The sequence below is a fragment of the Rhododendron vialii genome, chromosome 11a, assembly GCF_030253575.1.
Source record: "Rhododendron vialii isolate Sample 1 chromosome 11a, ASM3025357v1".
Taxonomy (NCBI): Eukaryota; Viridiplantae; Streptophyta; class Magnoliopsida; order Ericales; family Ericaceae; genus Rhododendron; species Rhododendron vialii.
In genome coordinates, this window is record NC_080567.1 from 3,571,472 (window position 1) to 3,591,335 (window position 19,864).

A 19,864-nucleotide genomic window follows, 5' to 3' on the forward strand; every position below is an offset into this window, starting at 1 on the left:
CATCAAGATCAAGACTTAGAAATAAGAGGCCTAGTTGGTTTTGAAGCCCAAAAGAATAGAACTCAAACACCCGAGGAGAATGATATCAATATTCAAGAAAAGGATAGTGAAAGGGGTCAGGTCCATTTAGAGGTCTTGTAATCATTGGATCTCATAATGACCTTAGAGCCTCTCAAGTTGAAGGCATATACTTACATGTGGATCTTAATCCAAAGAGCCTCAATAGGCAGTTAAGAAGCCAAACAATGAGGAATGTATTAACTCAAGAGAGCGTGACATTGTGGAAAACTCTATTTCTGAATTCCAAAGCCAGCTATAAAATGTTGCCCGGAATGAACTCCAGTTAACAACCATGGTTGGTACAAGATTAGGAGTGGATTTTGTTGAAAAGGCTACATTAATTATGGAGTGAAGTCTAGAGTCTCAAAAAAGAGGGGAACTATTGTATTATTTGCACGTTCTCTCCGATATGAGTAATATTTGCAATTTAAAGAATTTTGTCATGCTGATTCATTGTTCTCTGACTTCTATTTCTGAAAATTGGTAATTTTAAAATGTGATATTTTGACAACTTGTTTATCTATTTTTGTGTATATGGTTAGGGGGACTACTGGAACTCACGTGGGTTTATGTGATTTGCTTAATATTGTGTCCTCTATTTGGCCTTTTCTTTTCGTTCAAGTGTGACCTTTTTCGTATGTTGCATTATCTCTCTTTATTTTTCTTTCCTCAATTAAGCGACTGAGAGCATACTTGAATTTTTTTGGAGTGGGTAGCTAGTATGCATTTGTGTGTCTGTATGCATAATGTACATGTTTGTCTACAGAAATAATTGAGGGAAGTAGAAACATGGACAAGACTTGGATTGATTTACCAAGGATGTCAAGGGACTACTTTGATGGGATTGACAGATTTCTTGAGTTTGCATACACTGATAAGCTTGATGATTCATTCATCAGTTGTCCTTGTAGAAAATGTGAGAATCGCTATAGTTTTCCTCGAGCAGCTGTAAGGAAACATCTTTACTCTTGTGGATTTTTTAAGAAGTACAAAAATTGGACAAACCATGGGGAGTCATATGCTTTTCTTAGTGGAGAGCAAGCCTATGGAACTTTTGAAAACTCAACAGTTGGGGACGATATGGTTGGAATGATAAGTGATGCTCTAAGGAATCAACATTCGGGTACAAGTGTTGGGAATGATGAACGAATTCCAAATGAACCTCAAAAAGGGCCTGATGAAGCAATGGCAGCGTATCTCAAACTTCTTGAGAATGCAAATACCGAGTTGTATCCTGGGTGTAAAAATTTCACATCATTGTCGTTTATTGTTCGACTTCTACATATGAAGGTGCTCAATAAGTTGACAAACAAGACGATTGACAAGTTTCTTGCATTTTATCATGAGGCTTTCCCTGAGGCCTTGAATCTTCCGAATTCGTACTATGAAGCCCAAAAGATAATTGATGATTTGGGCTTTACATACAAGACGTGGGATGCATGTCCTAGAAGTTGCATGTTGTTTAGAAACGAGCATGCAAATCTTGATGCTTGTGTCGTATGTGGTGAATCGAGATGGAAAGTGACTATCACTAAGTCAAAAACTGGCAAGAAACGTGGTAAAAAAAGGGCTACGAAACAAATGAGGTATATCCCTTTGAAGTCAAAATTGCAAAGGTTTTTTACGTCATCCGAAATAGCCAAGCTCATGAGTTGGCATGCCGATGGACAAACCAATGATGGTGTTCGTAGGCATCCTGCTGACGCTCCTGCATGGAAGGAATTTGATCGTCGACATGTCAGGTTTGTTGGTGATATTCGAAACATAAGACTTGGGTTAGCATCTGATGGATTCAATCCATATGGAACAATGAGCATAACTCATAGCACTTGGCCTGTCGTGTTGGTTGTGTACAATCTACCGCCATGGATGTGCATGAAACAACCATTTTTTATTTTGTCTTTGGTTATTGATGGCCCGAAGGGACCAGGCGATAAGATTGATGTGTATTTACAACCATTAATTGAGGAGCTATTGGAATTATGGAATGAAGGAGAACTCACATTTGATGCATCAACCAACCAAATGTTTCAACTGCATGCAGATTTAATGTGGACAATCAACGATTTCCCCGCATATGCCAACTTGTCAGGATGGAGTACCAAAGGAAAATTTGCTTGTCCTTCATGCAATAAAAACACAGTATCTTGCTAGTTGAAACATGGTAAGAAGCAATCCTACAGGGGTCATCGCCGATTCTTACCAAGTGATCATAAATTTCGAAAGGATAGAGTGTCATTTGATGGAACACGGGAATGGAGAAGCAAGCCTAAACCATTGTCTGGATCTGAGTTGCTGAATCAAATCGAATTAGAAGGTATCCTTACCCAATACAAGATATTTGATCTTAAGGTACGGTTTGAGAGATTAAAAGCCAAGGAATCCGATACATCTTCAGACCACAATTGGAAAAAGAAGAGCATATTTTTTGAGCTGCCATATTGGGAATTCAATTTAATCAGAAACAATATTGATCTAATGCATGGGGAGAAGAACTTTTGTGACAATATATTATGGACAATACTTGGAGTTGTAGGAAAATCTAAGGACAATCCTAGTGCCAGGCGTGATCTAGAATTTCTACATATTAGAAAGTCGTTGCATTTGCAGTCAAGAGGGTCCAAGAAAGCATATATGCCACCACCACAATTTACAATGAGCAAAGAAGAAAAGAGGATATTTCTCAAAGTATTAAAGGAAGTTCGAGTGCCAGACGGTTATGCATCGAATATCTCAAGACGTGTGCGCCTAGATGATACAAGTATTGGGGGACTTAAGAGTCATGACAACCATATTCTAATGCAACAACTTATACCTATTGCCATTCGAAAAGCGTTGCCTAAGAAGGTGGTTGAACCCTTGATTGAATTGGGAAATTGTTTTAGACAATTTTGCTCCAAAGTTAATCGTGCTTCAGACTTGGAATATCTTGAAGATCGTTTTGTAGTGACGCTGTGCCATCTTGAGAAAATATTTCCACCATCCTTTTTTGATATAATGGAACACTTGGCTGTACATTTAGCTGAAGAAGCATTAATTGCTGGACCGGTTCAATTTCGATGGATGTATCCAATCGAGAGATTCCTTCTTATGCTGAAACAATATGGGCGGAATAAAGCTTATCCGGAGGCTTCAATAGTTAAAGGTTACTTGATGGAAGATTGTATGAATTTTTGTGCGCAGTATTTGAATGACGTGGAAACAAAATTGAATCGTCCAGCGAGGAACTATGATGGCGGTGACAGTATGGGTCGGGGTGTGGGGGAAAACACGATATTTCACCTTGATGATAGAGAATGGATACAAGCTCATCGATATATTTTGTTCAACACCAATTCAGTTGCACCTTTCATTACGTATGTTGAACTACCCCCTTAATCCTTTGTTTTAAGTTATTTACTTTTGGTAGTTTTTAATGTGTATTTTAACTTTGCACAGGAAGCACCTTGAATTTCTCAAAAATAAGATGCCTCGAGCTGATGATCATCAAATTCAGCAGGAGCATTTTGAAACATTTCATGCTTGGTTCAAGGACCATGTATGTATTTTTCTATAAGTCATAATCAAACATAATTACGTTCCTATATCATAATTTTTTGACTTCAACATGATTTTTAATAGGTCCAACTTTTGTTGAGAACAAGCATCGTCACATTTTCTGAAGAAATCCATAAGTTGGCTATTGATCCTCATACCATCGCAAGGAGATTTAGTGGCTATGCTATTAATGGGTTTCGTTTTCGTGTGAAATCTATTGATGACAATCGTTCGACTCAAAATAGTGGTGTAGCTTTGAAAGCAAATACATTGAGTTATGCGAGTAGGAAAGACAAAAATCCTCGGGTAGGACCAGTATACTACTATGGATGCCTCACTGATATTGTGGAAATTCGATACACTAATGATACAAAATACGTGATGTTCAAGTGTGACTGGATTGATAATATTCATGGGAAGAAAGAAGATGCCTTCAAATTTACATTGGTCAATTTCAACCATTTGTTGTACCGAGAGGATCAAGCTACCAATGAACCTTACATCTTGGCATCCCAAGCAGAACAGGTTTGGTATGTTCCAGATCCGATCGAACCTGATTGGCAAGTCGTTATAAAGATGTCGCAGAGAGGGCTGTATGATATGCATTCCAATGATCCCCAAGTAGATCCCTATTTGAGCCAGCAATTGGAAGAGAACATAGGGCGCCAAGATGAAGATCTTGGTTGGGTGAGGGAAGGAGAAGAAGGTGACATCATCGATGAAGATGTTTAGGCTTAGGGGGTAATGATTTTGGACGTAGGGATGTATGTTTATTCATCTCCTTATCATTTCTCTTTTTTTGAACGAGCTACCTTTCTTGTGGACCTTTAAGCTTATGGTATCTTTTTTTGTCTACTATTTGCTTTGATATGAGCATGCCTCAAACTTGGATTCAAATGACTTAACTTGTGGAGTATTGATTTTGAAGAGGGCTGTAGTGTTGGTATGAGAATCAAATTATATTGTGTTATATTTCTTGCATGTACATGTTATTGGTGTTTTTTTTTTTTTTGGAGAGTATGTTTGCCTTGCACCATTGTGTCTATATAATCAATTATCATTTGCATTGGACAAAATTCTAACTTCATTGTCACGACAAGATATTGTGGAAAGGCAGCCATGGCTAATAGAAAGGCTAGTAAACGACCTTGCACAATGGCTGAGGCAATACAAATAAGTTTATCTGAGGTGGTACAGGATCCAACACCACGACCGTTGGAGGATACACAACCATCTCAAGTAACGCAACCATCTCAGGCTCCACACATGCCTCAGCCAATACAACCGCCTTCAAATGAAACGGGTACGTAATATTTTTTTAGAATGGAAACACATGATAGGCTCAATTTTTTTTGTTCTTTAACCTACTGAAAGTGAATGACATGGAAATCGAATTCAATGCTATGCCCCTTGATTATTACAAGTTATCACCAATTGATTTTTCAGCTCATGAGACTTCTATGAAGAAGTGTGGTCGAGGCAGTGTTAAGGGCATTCACCAATGGGGTTCTGGAAGTAAATTAAAAGTCATGTTTGATAATGATTTCCAGCCATTGGGAGATGAAGGCAACAAATTGAAAGGACAATTGGGCACAATGCTACGCAACCCCCATCGAGTTCCCTTGACTTATCTTGACTGGAATTCAGTACCTGAAGAGATCAAAATCGCTATTTGGAAGGAGATTGAGGTATATGTCATATTTTTTGAATTTTTCTATTTATGTATATTTGATCTCTTCTTATATATGTAGCTGCACTTTGTAGGATAACATTGAGGATTGTCCGGCAGAGTTTCAGCCGGTAGCCATGCGTTCATGTAACAAAATATGGAAAGATCATAAGGGTAAGACAAAGGATAAATATTATACTAAACATGAAGAAGATCCAGATATATTGTTGAAAGTGCCTAAGAGAGTATTGCCAGATCAGTGGAAAGAACTTGTGAGTTATTGGAGGACTAAGGATGCCAAGGTATATAATTGAGTAAATAGTTGTAAATTTATAAAATTAATTACATTAATTGTGTTTCGGTCTTGAGTAGGGTTTTCATATCGCAGTTAATAGCAACCAGGAACTCCCAAAATCGAGAGTGCCGTGGTCCGCATCATAGGACTGGGCGGACACATTTCGCCCAGATTAGGCATGAGGTATTGCATAGTTGACAAACTTATTTTACTTGGTTTTTTGTCCCTACTAATAACATCTTTTAAACTCAAGCTCAATGCCACTTTTTGTTATGTTCAATGAAATTAGATGAGTGCAAATGGAGAGAACACAGACAAAATGAGTGTCTTCATCAAGACACGTGACGAAAATGACCCAGACATGAAGGCCGTTGTGGTATCAATGACCTTTTTAATTGTCTATTTTTTTATTATGTCTGAATTATTACCTGACTTCACTTCTATGTTGTTGAATTGTAGGAAGAATTTATTCAAAACCTTGCTGAAATACCAGAGTCACTTCAGACAACAGAGGTTCGAAACAAGATTTTCCATAATGTGTTAGGAGAGGATGGACATGGTTATTGCAAAACCTACGGTGCCGGTGTGCCTCGGAGTGCAGTTTATGGTCAATCTTCCAGGTCGTCACATGCCTCCTCTTCTTCCACTCTCAATGAGATCACTAGGCAAGTACGTGAGGCCACTCAAGTGATTGAGCAAAGGCTAAGCATTGAGATTGAGCAAAGGCTAAGCAGTGAGATTGAACAGAGGCTCATAAGAGAGATTGAGCAGAGGTTCGTGGGAGAGATGGAGCGTATGCTTAATGAGAAGTTGATGGCTCATCTCGAGCATATGGGGGCTCAAATGGCCTTATTTCAGACCGATGGAGGGACAAATCAGACGGAACAGGTGGTTTCTAAATGTTTGAACTTTGTTTTTATATATAGATTTAAAGCATGGCGTAGTGACAAATGGTATTTGGTATGTTATAGGTTTCGAATGTCACTAACAGGCAACCTATAATTAAGGCCTCTGTGGGAAATGACTTCCAAGATGGTGACCAAGGTTCCTCTCCTTTATCAGCACATTCTCCACAACTTGATAGACAGGTATGTTCGGTTTAAGTTCCAGTAAATGCATGTAAAGGTATTCAACATTTATTATTCTTGAAGCATATTAATTTAGTGGGATCAAAGAGGTATTTTTGAAATACCCATGATAGATTGCTTTTGTGATGAATATATATAGTTGGTATTGTCATATGGACAGCAAGATTCAGTCAGGTGTACAATCATTAGTATTTAAGAAAACTAACTAGTCTGGTTGTAAATTAACTTTAGTGTAATAAATGTTGAATTCAACTACTTGATGCAACCAAAGGATGTCAGGCAAGACTATCCAAACCACTTAGTATTTGATCTTGAATATTGAGCTTAGAGTTGTGACTTTTTCAAGTCCTTGTTAATCTGCAGATTGTAACTACTACTATTAAGTTTACCGTTAGTTGATATAGCTGTGTTGGAGCATTTTCTCCGTAAGGCAGATCTCAAATGTGCAAATTCTCCTCGACTTGTCTGTGCTTGTGGTTTCAAGAATGACAAACGGCATATTGACCCATAGTCTTTAGTCGACAATTTTGTTTTTGTAAATTTTGGCTTTTTTGCCCCCAATTCTGTCATGTGTTCGAAATGCTCACTCTCATAGTTTTTATGGATGATTGTGCGAGTTTAGTAGCCGTTCATTGCTCCACTCTGTTTTTATTTGATCAGGTTCATTAAACAGAGAAAAGGGAAAAAGGATTGTCTCTCTGCTTGTGACCTAGCACAGGTGAAGGGTTGACTAGACCCTAGAATGAGAATCAAAGGCTAAATAACACCTTAGGATTTCTATTTTCTTACTGACTCTCTCGTGTCACTGCTTTGTCGTTGCCGATCTTTAACGGGCATGAAAGTGTCCTATGAAATCTTAGGGATGCGTGTGAAGATTCCATCGCAACCAGAAAAAAGAAGAAGGGGGAAATAGGAAAAGGGAAAAAAAAATGGAGATTATTGGCCAGCCTCCATATACAAAAAAAAAAAAATTGCTACGGAAACTAATTAAGTATATACAAAAATCTGGACGCTTGTGTGTCCCAAACCGACTGTCCGAATCATTGCTGCTTCAAATTTAAGAAAGATCCACTTTTTTGTCTTGTAGTTATACAGACGTTAACCCCATGCATGTGACCTTAATTCGCTGCATTTCCCATGGGGTCCTTCAGCATCACGATCATTACTTTGCTTGTATAATCAATTCTACACTCAGCTTCAATATATGTATCTATACTCGACAACTTGACCAGTTGCTCTTCAAACTTGGAACAGTCAAGGTGCATGGTTTTACAGTGCCTTGATGATGGCATGCGCCTGAATCTTTGTCCAGCTGATTTCTTTTATCACTATATGGTCTCTTATTTGCTAAGTATAAAAATGTGGGTACTAAACCGTGCTTCTGATTTTAGGATGGTCAAAAAGTATGCTTGGTGAGTTACACTATTCCAAAACACGATGTGGCAGAGGGAATTGTTATTAGTAAGGACCCGTTGGTGAAAGTAGACGGAAAGCCATTGGGTTCTGATTTTTGGAAAGTGCTTGTTAAAAAAGCAAAAATACCCAATGCTTCTTTGGAAAGACCTCGCAAAAAATTTCACACAGTTGGAGAAGCTGTTGGCTGCGCTGTTGCTTGGAGGTCTTGTGATGTATGTTAATTATGATAAAACATTATTGTTTCATGTGATTGGAAATGCATATATCGATCAACATCTTATTCTCGTATATTTTCTTTTTCAGGTGTTTGCCGAGGAATAAAGTGTGCAACAATGAACAAGCTAGATGCAATATTTTGGGTTCTGCTTATTTTGCATTCTAACCGAGGTTCCTATTTTGTCGAGGACTTAACTATGCAACGATCAAGAAGATGCAAATATTTTGGGTTTCACTTATTTTGCATTGTAATGTTAACCGAACTAAATTGTGTTCCTATTTTGTTTGACGTACTATTGGCTATGTCTATTTTAGGTTTTATTTCCGAAACATATTACTCCTGGGAGTATTCGAGTACTGTTGTATATATATGGACCTCTTGGGATTGAATGAATGGGTAAGTTGTGAATATTAGCTGCATTTTTTGATCGAATGATGGTTTTTGTATTACAGACATATTTTGGGTGGAGTGGTGTTTTATATGTCCAGAAAATTATGCAAGCTAGCTAGCATGTATTAGATGCCCGGCTAATGTACATAAAGCTCCTAGCTTCCTGTTTAGGTGTTCTCTTTTTTTGCGACGGCATACCCCCGACTCAAAAAGACATATTTATATATATATATATATATATATATATATATGAATCTTTGGCGATGGCGCGGGCCGACGAAAAAAATGTTTTTTGCGTCGGCAAGATCCCCCGATGCTAATTACCTTCTGTTTTTCAAATTTTTTGAGTCGGGAGGAATGCTGATGCAAAAAAAGTAATAGAGACAGCGCATGCCGATGCAATTACTATGCGACGGCACAGGCCGACGCAAAAAACTTTTTGACACCCCACCATATACGTCCCCCAAAATGCCGACGCGTTGCCGACGCAAAAAATAGGTCCCGTTGCAAAAGGTCTCCCGACCGACGCAAATAGGTCGACGCAAATAGCATATTCTCTTGTAGTGCCACATGTCAAATTGGCAAGGTTAATCCTTTACATTAGACTATATCCAATTAAACAACGCTAATTCAAGGACGACACTTAAACCATTGAAAAGTATACTTCTTTTTCTTCGATCCATAGGTCATACATCAAAAACGGAGTTCGGATAACCTTACTATGGCCTTGCGATTATTGCTCAGCGTAGCAGTGAAACGGGTGCAAAGCAGAATTTGGGTCAGTTTTGGATGCAAATCTATTATCGCTCGGACATACCCATGATGCATGGGATGTATCGTTGGAAAGCTTTATATGTCTAGTTTCTAACAAAACAAACGGTGCATCATTTCGAGTCCCGAGCTAGAAGTTATGGCCATTTTACCAAAGTCCGCCGGTGCTGTCAGATTCTACGCGGAAATAAGTAAAATTGATTGAAAAATCATAACTCTCTCATCTTAAACCCAAAAATAGTGAAACTAAAGCCAAAAGTTGCACCACGACAAGCCCTACACTCAGTAAAAATACCAGGTTCAGAAACGAGAGGAGATTAACCCAACAATCAAAAGAAAAATAGTTTCGCAACCATTTTCGCACCTATCAACCAACCCAGCTTTAGAAATTCACCAAAAATTGTACACTTAACCAAATTAATTGATTCCAACGCCAATCTCTTCTTAACTTAAATATATGCACCTCCTGTAAAAGACCCAAAGCCACCCAAAATGTTCGTCATGCCCAGAAAGTTAAAAGAAGACAGCCACGCACAGATTCGCACATCCAGCAAACAGCCCGTATTCAAAAATTCATAACTAATTGTGTGATTATCGGTTTTGCATGATCTTGGTACCGAAATCTTCGTATTGAAACGTACTTTAACAGTTATGAAGACACTAAAAATTGATTCCCAACAGAAGGGCCCCCAAAAGGCAGATTACCAGAACCCACGAAATTTTCAGCATACAATGGGTTTATTCAAGACTCAAATAGATGATCAAACTTGATTCTTGTACATCTAACCAACACTTAAACATGTAAAGAAGGTAGGAGATCCCTACCTCGAAGGTTAGAAGCAAGCCCGAAGATGGAGGAAACTTCGAAGTGCTCTGATCATGAATTTTCTTGGATGGATAGGAAGCTCTCGTCGTGTAGAACAACTTTAATACTTGGGATCTTTTCAAAATCTCTTTCTATGGAGATGAAATCAAAGAGAGAAGTTTGGAGAAGAGGTGAGAGAGAGTCGGCCGGGAGAGTAGAGAGAGAGAGAAAAAGAAAAAAAAAGGATTTTTCTTCTCTACACACACACCCCCACCTATTTATACTAGCACCAACACCAATCACACTCACACCCCTCCACTAACAACATTACCACATTGACCCCAAATCTCATATTCACATCATATTTCACATTTCATAGTATAATTTCGCATTAAAATTATTAAAATAAATACGGGTCTCTACAGTTTCCGAGAAAGAAGTCGGTCAATCACCCTCAATCTGAAGCAATCAAGCAACTGAGGGATTAAGGTGGTGAGGCCCGGGGGCCTATAGTTTGATTCACTTTCTTTTCTGTAACTTAACCATAACGTTTTTGATTTTCTGATTAATTGTTCGTATTCTGGTATGAGGAAGAACATCAGCTGGGACACCATTCCCACGGCCGGTACATTAATCTAGAAGGATCCCTCGGCCGTGACATTAATTCATCGGCCGTGGGATCTATTCTCTAGGACAGCCTGTCGTTTTCCTGTTTATTTCATTACATGCTTTCATTGCTATCTTGGCTCACCATTAACTGCTTAAAGGATAAAAACAGGTTTTGTGTTTAGAATTAAATAAAGCAAACACTAATTGTATGTTGAATGATTATGGGCTAGTCTCACGACTGGGCAAAGATGGGTGCCTAACACCTTCCCCTTATTGTACTTTTGGCTCTCGTACTCAGAATCTTTATCTGTTTTTTCTAGATTTTTATAAACTAGCTGGCGACTTTATTTTGATGATGACTGCTATCGTGTGGAGATATTCCTAACCATGAAAATATCCATGATTCTGGTCTATGAAGTGGAATCCAATCAAAAGCATGACTGTTCGACGATGCCCCGTTTTGGAGGTGTCTACATAATCAAGTAATTTTCACTTTATTCACTCTTATCCACCCACTCTTATCCACTCATATCAACTACTATTCAAACAAAGTTTTAACTAATCCCCCCTCCTTAACTAATCTCCCTTATAATAAATCCACCTCTTATCTGCCCTTCTTTTTTATCCACCCAAAACCTTATTCGTCCGACAAACGGGCCGTAGGTGTTTGGATAATACATTCCTTTTGCTTATAAGCTGCGGCTTGGAGAAAGGACTTGGCTACAAGCCGTGAGACTTTTTCAAGTAGAAGTGAAATGTTGTTATTGGCAGAACATCTATCTATTTATTTATTATTTATCTGTATCCTATGCAAATGTAGTTGAAGCCAAAAGTCTCTTAACCCTAATCCTAAATTCCTAAAATTTTGAGGTTTTTTTTAAATGAGAGAGAGAGAGAGAGAGAAAGAGAGAGAGAGAGAGAGAGAGGGGTGGGTGGGGGGAGTGATTTAAAGGAGAGGAGTTGAGATTTAAGTATTAGATAATGATAAATAAAAATTATACTTTTTAGTTTTTGTCTTCTTGAAGACCTATATGGATATTTTATTTCTACGTTATATTTTATATTAATAAGAGTTGTGTTCGTTTAATGCACGAGACAAACCTATATCGATGAATTTTTTAAATTATATTTTCTATCAATAAGAGTTGCGTCCATTCGACGAACGAGACAATAAAAAATTCATACTGCTGTTTTTTTTTCCCTAGCAACTAGTGGTATGCCCTTTTGATACATGGAAACAAAAAAAATGCAATTTTTTTGTCCCGTGCATCGAATGAACACAGCACTTACATTCTTAATTGTTAAGATTTTTCTTTTTCTTTTTTTTTAAAATTTGGAAAGAGAAAGAGAGGGAGAGCGAGAAAGGACGCGGGAGGGAGAGAGAGAGAGATTGATAGCCTAAAATCAATTGCCCATAGGTGGAGTAACCTCTAGATTTTACTAACCAAACTTGGGTGGCTTTGTTTCTAACAAAAAACGTGCAAAACCTAATTGGCTAGTGTTGCGAGCGTGCCAAGACACAGGATTGTTGTCTGAGTTGTTTTTAAGGCCTTTGTGCCTCATAATCTGACTCCTTTTGAGTGACTATGCTTGGCCCAAAGGGTAAGGCCTCGTGATGGTTCGTTGGTTGCCTTTGTGAGCTAAGAACTTAAAATTTTCTGACCGTTGCTAGAAAAATGGAAAGAAAGATGAAACGAGGCTAAACTTGGATCAAACGAACTCTATTAACGGTTTAACGAAGCTTGGATACAAGGATTATGATAAAAACTTAAACTACTATGAAGTGAGTACAAGCAAAGTTTGAAAGAAATGGAAATGTAGTTGCATAAGCTTTTAGCTCTTGAGGTCGTGGACCCTTCATAAGGCCTTCAAAACTGTGATTTATAGGTAGGAGCTACAGGCCTTTAGCTGCTTCAAATGCATGACTGCCATGTGGCCCTCTTGAGCTGCTTCAAAATGCTCCAATGAGAGGCTGCTCCCTGACCAAAACATGCTATTCACTCCAAGAAAATGGCCAAGGCGTGAAAAATTCTTCTTTCTTGCATAAAATTTTGCAAAAGGGCAAAAGGAATTTCAGCTCCTCAAGCATCCAAGCCTTTTGAGCTACTTCAACACTCAAGCTACTGCTTGAATGGACATCCTCTGGGCCCACCAATGCTGAAGACCGAGACTTCTTCAGGCCTTCCTACCATTATATTGGTCCCTGCATCTCTTGTGGGCCCTCTAAATCCTCTAAGTTTGATTTCTTATGGAAGAAGAATCAAGAAACAAAGGATCAACCAGACCTGGGTGAGCTGCTTGTGAGCAGCTTGCTTAGGTCTGCATGAGTCATTCACCAACAGCTCCAAGGGTTGCATGTACGCCACTTGTCCTTGGCCTTGCTTCATGCTGAAGGATAGTGGCCACTCAAACCTTGAATTGTTTGTGAGCAGCTTGTCTAGACCTACCCAGCAAGAACATTATTGGCTTTTGAGCTGCTCACAAGGCATTTTCTTGCCAATTAAAGGCTATATGTGACGTCTTTAAGGAAGTAGGCCCATCTATCAATTGGGCTTGAACTTGAGGTGAATCATGGGCCTCCATTCTCCTTGTCCCAATCTTGGAAAAAAACATGGGCTTTAACTGATTTGGACCTATTTAGAATGCCTCATTATTTCTTAAGAACTGGGCTATTATTTCTAAAGAACTGGGCTAAGCTTCGATAAAAATGCCCAGATCTGGTGGTCAACCCACGTCTTTGGCCTGTCTTGAGCTTGGGCTTGTGATGGTTTAATTTGACCCAAGCCTATGCAAAACTTCAATTCGGTCAATGGCTTCCAAACCGGCCCCATTCGTGGGAAACTGGTTATAAGGCTTTTCAAGGCCTCCTTTTAACCCATAAATTCATTTTCTGATTTTTGGCCAAAGATGGGTGTAAACAGGCTTAGATGACCGATGCGAGACAAATCTAACACTCTCCCTCACGTGCACTCCGAATGCACATGGAGGTTGCAGACCAGGAGACTAGGAGTGTAACGACCCTGAGTTTTGGTAAATAAAAATTTCGTTAAATATTTGAATTTCTAATTTTAATTACTTGGATTTCCTTTAAAATTTCTTTTTAACTTTAATAATCCGTTATAACTAGATTTGAGACTTATAAAATTATATTTCTTTGCACCGGACAATCTAGTCAATTTCAAAAGACAAGTGTATTTGTAGAAACACTTGTATATTTTCCTAGTGTATAAAACAAAATCTTAAATTATATTTCTTGACTAGAAATCCTATGTGGCAAGTAGAACTAGTTTTCAACCGATTAGTTGGAGAAACCTATCTACCAATCCATTTAGTTACCTTTTAACCATTTTCCATTGGACGATAAATGTTAGGGAAAACTTTATCTATTGGACAATAGAAAACCTAGATTTTCTACCAAAAGTACTTACTAGATTTTGTTAAAGTACCCATATATAGTTATATATACACATGCCTAAAGGACATATGGTATTATTCTAGTATATATATAGTACATCACCCTTTTATCCATTGGTCAATAACTATTAGGGAAATTATTACCCATTGGATAATAGAGTTAGTCTTACCAACAAGTACTAGGGTTTATTAAATAAAGGGCAAATTTTCGTAGTCGTCCCTCTAGTTTTACCTTTGTCTTGATTTCGTCCCTCTAATTTCAATTGTAACCAAATAGTCCCTGTAGTTTGTCTTTTTGTCTCAAATTGGTAAAATCATTCACGGTGTGAATGAAACTAACGGAAAATGGGGTTTGGAGGGGTAGATGTACGAAATGTTATGGGCAAATAAGACATTTTGGCCTAATCTCCCGCCAAAATCGAGTCTGCCATATTGGAGCCCTAATATGCCTTATATATATTGTCATTTTGGTCAATTCCTTTACCCAGCTATAAGCCCTAACCCATCCAGACTTGAAGAAGCTTCAATGGAGTCCAAGCAATGCCATTGTGGAAAGAGAGCTCCAATCGGCACCTCATGGACTGATTCGAAACCTTGGCAGAAGATTCATTGGGTGTTCCAAACAAGGGGTAAGTTCCAAGCCCTAATTTTAGACTTTCTTTACCTTTGTGGTCTAACAATGTTGGGAAAATTGCCTCGTTTTTTTTCTAAAATGTTTTTTTTCATATTAAATTACAGTCTAGAGATGCTTGCACCTTCTTCATGTGGGTGGATCCACCTATCTATGCTCGTTCTCGGGATGCTTAAAAGAACCACATAGCTAAAGGAAAAAATTGGACTTCTCAAGTGAAGAGAGAGAATGCTGGTGGCTATTATGTTGCTGTCTTGGGTGTTCTTTTCTGGTTCAATTCCCTGTTGATGGAGACTGTTATGCTGGCAAAGGAAGTCGTGGTGATGGATTCTGAATGTAGTAACCTGGGATGGGCAATGTGTACATAGTACTTAGTAGTATATGGGGTAATGTAGGTTGGTTTAGACAAGGTTAACTTGTGTTTTGTTATGGTGGTACTGGTGGTTTTGGGGGATGAAAATCAAGTGTCCATATATTGGTTGGTTATGGTATGTAACGACCTGTTTTGTAATGAAAGTGATGACATGTGGTTTATATTAGTGTTTGTGAATCTGTAATGCCATTTTGCATTCATGCCAACCAAAATTGAACTTACCAATGCCATTTCCATTGAACTAAGCAAAATCTGAACAGCAATGGCACTAAATTGTCTTGCTGCATTTCCATTGAACAAAAACTAACCCATTACATTTGCAGTTCAACCATAAACTTAGCAATAACTATAAACTTAGCAGTTCAACCATAAACTTAGCAGTTTGACATCCCTTATTTCCAAAAAGTCATGTAATAATCCATACATTTTCATAGCATAACCTAACAACAAAAAACAGAACCTATGCTCTGGATAGAGTGCAGAGATGAACACTCAGAATAATCTCTATAGTGCAGAGACAATGACGAACTTCATTCCCTTGGACTGCACTCTTGCTTGGCCTTGCTGGCTACTTCTTGTTTGCATTCCTGCTTGGCCTCCCTTATTAGTTGGTTGACTGCTTGTTGTAAGGACTACTTGGCCTGGCTAGCTAGTTCTTGTTTGCACTCCTGCTTGGCTTCTCCTCTTAGTTGGCTGGCTGCTTCTTGTTTGCATTGCTTGGCCTCCCCTCTTAATTGATTGAGTGCTTGTGTTTCCTCTTGTCCGAGTGGTGCTTGTGTTTCCCGGCCTACTGGTAGTGGTACCCATGGTTGGTTGACTTGCATCTTCAGTGCCTTGTGTTTCACCCCTCTCAGTATTGTTCCTCCTCACCTGCATACATAGATTACATTTGAACACGAAAATGGAATAGTGAACACCAAAATGGATTAAGGCCCCGTTCGGCTAAATTAAGCCAACTGGCTTATTTTTTGTCCTTATTCAAATTTTTTTCGTATTTGTTAGTTTTTCATCATTTTTTGGGGGATTATTGCATCATCATGACAAGAGATATCTAAAAAGTAGAAAATTATGATCGAAACCTAATTTTTTTTGTATAAAGACAAAAATAAGCCAATAAGCCAATTTTTTCGTCTTTGTTAAAAAAAAATTGGATTTCGATCATAATTTTTACTTTTTAGATTTCTCTCGTCATGACGATGCAATAATCCCCAAAAAATTGATGAAAAACTAACAAATACGAAAAAAATTTGAATAAGGACAAAAAAATAAGCCAGTTGGCTAGGATTCTTTATTTTTTAGCATATTTTCTAGGGTTGGGGCATACATAGGAATAAAAATGGAATAATGTATACATAGAATACTCACAGGCAATTTCTCCCTTCCTGCATTCTGATTCTGAGGCAATGGTTGACCTTTGCAGGTTCTTTTGTTGTGTCTTAGCTGACCACATTGGGCACATGTGGTGGTTGTGTTTCTTCTTACCAATTTGGTGGAACTTTGAGGCTCATCAATTGCCCTCTTCCTTTGCTTCTTTGGCCTTCCTGATTGCTTTTTAACATCTGGAGGTAGTGGCCCAATTACCCCTGTATATGGCCACATCTCTGCACCATTGAGAGGGTAAATGATAGGCTCATAGCTAGCCATGTAAGTCTCCTTCCTGAACCAGTGGTCAACATAGTCATCCACATTCTCATGGTTAGAATTTATAGCTGCAATGGCATGAGGGCATGGAATGCCCGTGAGGTCCCATCTTCTGCATGTACAGGTGTGTGTAGCAAGGTAAGTTGTGAATTGTTCGCCACTAAAACAGTTGACCTGGTATATCCTTTCCCCTGACCATGTGGCAATACACATTTCAGATGCTCCAGTTGTCCTATTGTTATGCCTTGTTCTAATGTTTGGACACAAGACACCATTGTACCCCCTCATTTTTTCCCTCCTCTCCTGCATCCTCTTCATCATAATCACCCTAATCTCCTCTAACATTGGAATAATGGTCTTACCTCTTGCCTCCAAAATAGTGTTGTTAAAGCTCTCACACATGTTGTTATCCAAGACTTCACACTTGCTATAAGTGTTGAAATGGGACCTAGACCAGAATCTTGGTGGATGGTCAGCCAACCATCTCACTGCATCTGGATCAGCTGCATTCATCTCTTCCATGTGGAAATTAAACCTTCCAACATAAGTAGCTTTTTCTGCACTAAATAGGATCTCCTTCAAGTGTAAACCCTTGTTTGAGTCTTTGAAGTTGTTGTAAAAGTGCCTAATACAGAACCTATGTTATGCATATGGATCTCCTTCAAGTGTAAACCCTTGTTTGAGTCTTTGAAGTTGTTGTAAAAGTGCCTAATATAGAACCTATGTTCTGCATATGGCATAACCTCTCCAAGTGCTCCAATCAAGCCCTGTACACAAATATCACATTAGATATGCCACCACTGTAAAAACATAAGTATAACTTTTAAATAATTCAAGTAAAAACAAAGTGATTCACCTTTTGCTTGTCTGAAATGAAGGTGAACTCGTGGCTGGTACCTATATTAAGGTCTTCACTGAGAATCTCCAAAAACCACTTCCATGATGACTTGTTCTCTGCTTCCACCACAGCATATGACACCATAAAAGTTTGATTATTGCCATCAATCCCTACTGCTACTAGCAATTGTCCTTTTGTAGGGTCCTTTAAGATGACATCCATCTAGTCCAATGAATGGCCTACACCCAGCTAAGAAGCCTTGCTTGCAAGCATTCTAACAAACATACAATCTTTCAAACCTTGACCTATCTCCACCACGCTCATCCTCAATGGTCTTCATGGTTATGGTTGTGCCAGGATTAGTTCTCCTAAGTTCTTCACAGTAATCAGGAAGTTTTGTGTACTGCTCCATATAATCTCCTTCAATTATCTGAAATGCCTTCCCCTTTGCCTTATAAAGTTGAGCCCTAGACACTCCCACTTTGTGATCCTTTTGTACTTGGTCTTTGAAGGACTTCACTGGCCAAGTGGGATTGGATCTAAGGGTCTCCACATATTTGTTTGATAACCACTTAGCAGTGACTTGTTTATTGTGAAACATCCTTTGGCAGTTGTGTGTACTTTCGTAGGTCCTGACTTGGAAACATTCATTACCTTGCATTTTAGATGCAAGCAACGCCCATTCACATGGATTCTTCTTGGCTTCGCTTGGAGGAGTGGGGACTTGGCTTGGAGGTGGCTTACAAACAACCCTAACCCTACGAGTATCATTCTTTGTAAATATTAAACGCTTGCCAGTTTTTATGGAATGCTCCCTAACAGCTTCTTTGAATATCTCTCTTGTTGGAAATATCATCCCAACTTTGAACTTAGGGTCAATCATGTCTGTTTTTTTATTAAATTGACGGTGCCTTTCCCTAGGTGGTCCACGTTCCTCATCTGAAGAGCCATAAAGACTGACCAGCTCATCAGATTGAGCCTCTGCATCTGAATCCTCATTTGTCATTGACTGAGTAGACCTATTACTTATAGGATCCTTCCCCTTTCCCTTGGACAAACCCCCCCACTCAACATTTTTGTCCACATGCATGTCAAACAACCTATCATCTTCAACATCATCAACTTCACTATCCACAAAATCCTCAAGATCTGTACTCTCTTCACTCTCACTTGAGTATGACTCACTCCCTTCCCCTTCACCATCCCAATGGTCATGTTCATTAGCATTCCCACCAACCTCCCCACTAACTATTCCTCTATGTTGGGTGTTGACTGGTTTAGGCACAAGTGGTTGAGTTTCTAGGTATACCTCTATTGTCTTGCTCAGTTTTACCCACTGAACCATTTCAACACAATCAGAGTCATCTGTTAAATGCCTTAATCCATGATAGAGATCCCTTCTAGGCACTTTGTAGTAGTAAGTCACCAACCCAAACAGATTCAATTCCTTCACCATTTCGTTTAATTCAATCATGCTCAGGTAATCACCATTTACCCTGTAACGCCCCGGATTTTGGGTACGTTAAATAAAACATTTTATTGAAATAAAAGCTGAATCCGGCTCTTTTATTACAACAAAAACATAAAAGGAGTACTTTTATTACAAACGGAAGGAAACTAAGGCTCCTAACTACAGCTCCGCTTGTTCTTCCATCACAGCTAGCTCCTCGGCTCCGAAGGCTTCCAAGGTGTAAAGCTCGCCCTGCTCATCTATGAGATCTGACATATTATACCCGCGTCGCCACCGGTATAATATGCCAGGGTCACCAAAAAGGCAACACCGTGAGCCAAAAAGCTCAATAGAACCATCCAAACCCTCTAACCCTTAACTTATGAACGTAAGAACATAATAACAACAATTCCACTTAGATCATGCATTTAGTCCAACAAGTATTCAAATCCACATTCCTTGCTTGACTAACGTTGTGTTCATTACTTAGACTCATCGTAGACCAAGTTATTACTTCTCTTTCCTTTTTACCCAAAAACTCCTTTTTAACTCACCCAACCTCGGTTCCGCCGCGCCGGTTTCCCGAGTATCCTCACAATGGTTCTGCCACGCCGGGTTCCCATTGGCACACAACCGCATTGGCTCCGTACCGCGGATAAC

At 38.9% G+C, this 19,864-nt stretch overlaps 5 protein-coding genes across 7 annotated transcripts; 3 read left to right on the forward strand and 2 right to left on the reverse strand.

Annotated features, from left to right (window-relative positions):
- Positions 1-849: 849 nt before the first annotated feature.
- Positions 850-3,632, forward strand: LOC131306772 (uncharacterized). Its single transcript, XM_058333197.1, has 2 exons — positions 850-3,416; positions 3,499-3,632. The coding sequence occupies exon 1, from the start codon at positions 850-852 to the stop codon at positions 2,212-2,214; it is 1,365 nt and encodes a 454-aa protein (XP_058189180.1). The 3' UTR covers positions 2,215-3,416; positions 3,499-3,632.
- Positions 2,539-4,329, forward strand: LOC131306773 (uncharacterized). Its single transcript, XM_058333198.1, has 3 exons — positions 2,539-3,416; positions 3,499-3,598; positions 3,682-4,329. Exons 1-3 carry the CDS (start codon positions 2,539-2,541, stop codon positions 4,327-4,329), a joined length of 1,626 nt encoding a protein of 541 aa, XP_058189181.1.
- Positions 4,330-4,562: 233 nt separating this feature from the next.
- LOC131308153 (uncharacterized) lies at positions 4,563-8,727 on the forward strand. 3 transcript variants are annotated; one of them, XM_058334966.1, is made up of 9 exons: positions 4,563-4,900; positions 5,044-5,285; positions 5,362-5,568; positions 5,655-5,744; positions 5,851-5,937; positions 6,021-6,449; positions 6,533-6,649; positions 8,041-8,277; positions 8,369-8,719. In XM_058334966.1, the coding sequence occupies exons 1-9, from the start codon at positions 4,717-4,719 to the stop codon at positions 8,384-8,386; spliced, it is 1,611 nt and encodes a 536-aa protein (XP_058190949.1). In that variant the 5' UTR covers positions 4,563-4,716; the 3' UTR covers positions 8,387-8,719. The 3 variants fall into 3 exon arrangements, with proteins under 3 accessions (XP_058190949.1, XP_058190951.1, XP_058190950.1); XM_058334968.1 differs by lacking the exon at positions 8,041-8,277 and having other exon boundaries at positions 8,369-8,727; XM_058334967.1 differs by lacking the exon at positions 5,362-5,568 and having other exon boundaries at positions 8,369-8,722.
- A 6,883-nt stretch (positions 8,728-15,610) lies between these two features.
- On the reverse strand, positions 15,611-17,976 carry LOC131306774 (uncharacterized). Its single transcript, XM_058333200.1, has 4 exons — positions 17,773-17,976; positions 17,637-17,683; positions 16,641-17,541; positions 15,611-16,145 (listed from the first exon to the last, which is right to left on the reverse strand). Exons 1-4 carry the CDS (start codon positions 17,974-17,976, stop codon positions 15,921-15,923), a joined length of 1,377 nt encoding a protein of 458 aa, XP_058189183.1. The 3' UTR covers positions 15,611-15,920.
- LOC131308155 (uncharacterized) lies at positions 17,570-19,245 on the reverse strand. Its single transcript, XM_058334970.1, has 2 exons — positions 17,773-19,245; positions 17,570-17,683 (listed from the first exon to the last, which is right to left on the reverse strand). Exon 1 carries the CDS (start codon positions 19,226-19,228, stop codon positions 18,029-18,031), a length of 1,200 nt encoding a protein of 399 aa, XP_058190953.1. The 5' UTR covers positions 19,229-19,245; the 3' UTR covers positions 17,570-17,683; positions 17,773-18,028.
- Positions 19,246-19,864: the final 619 nt, after the last annotated feature.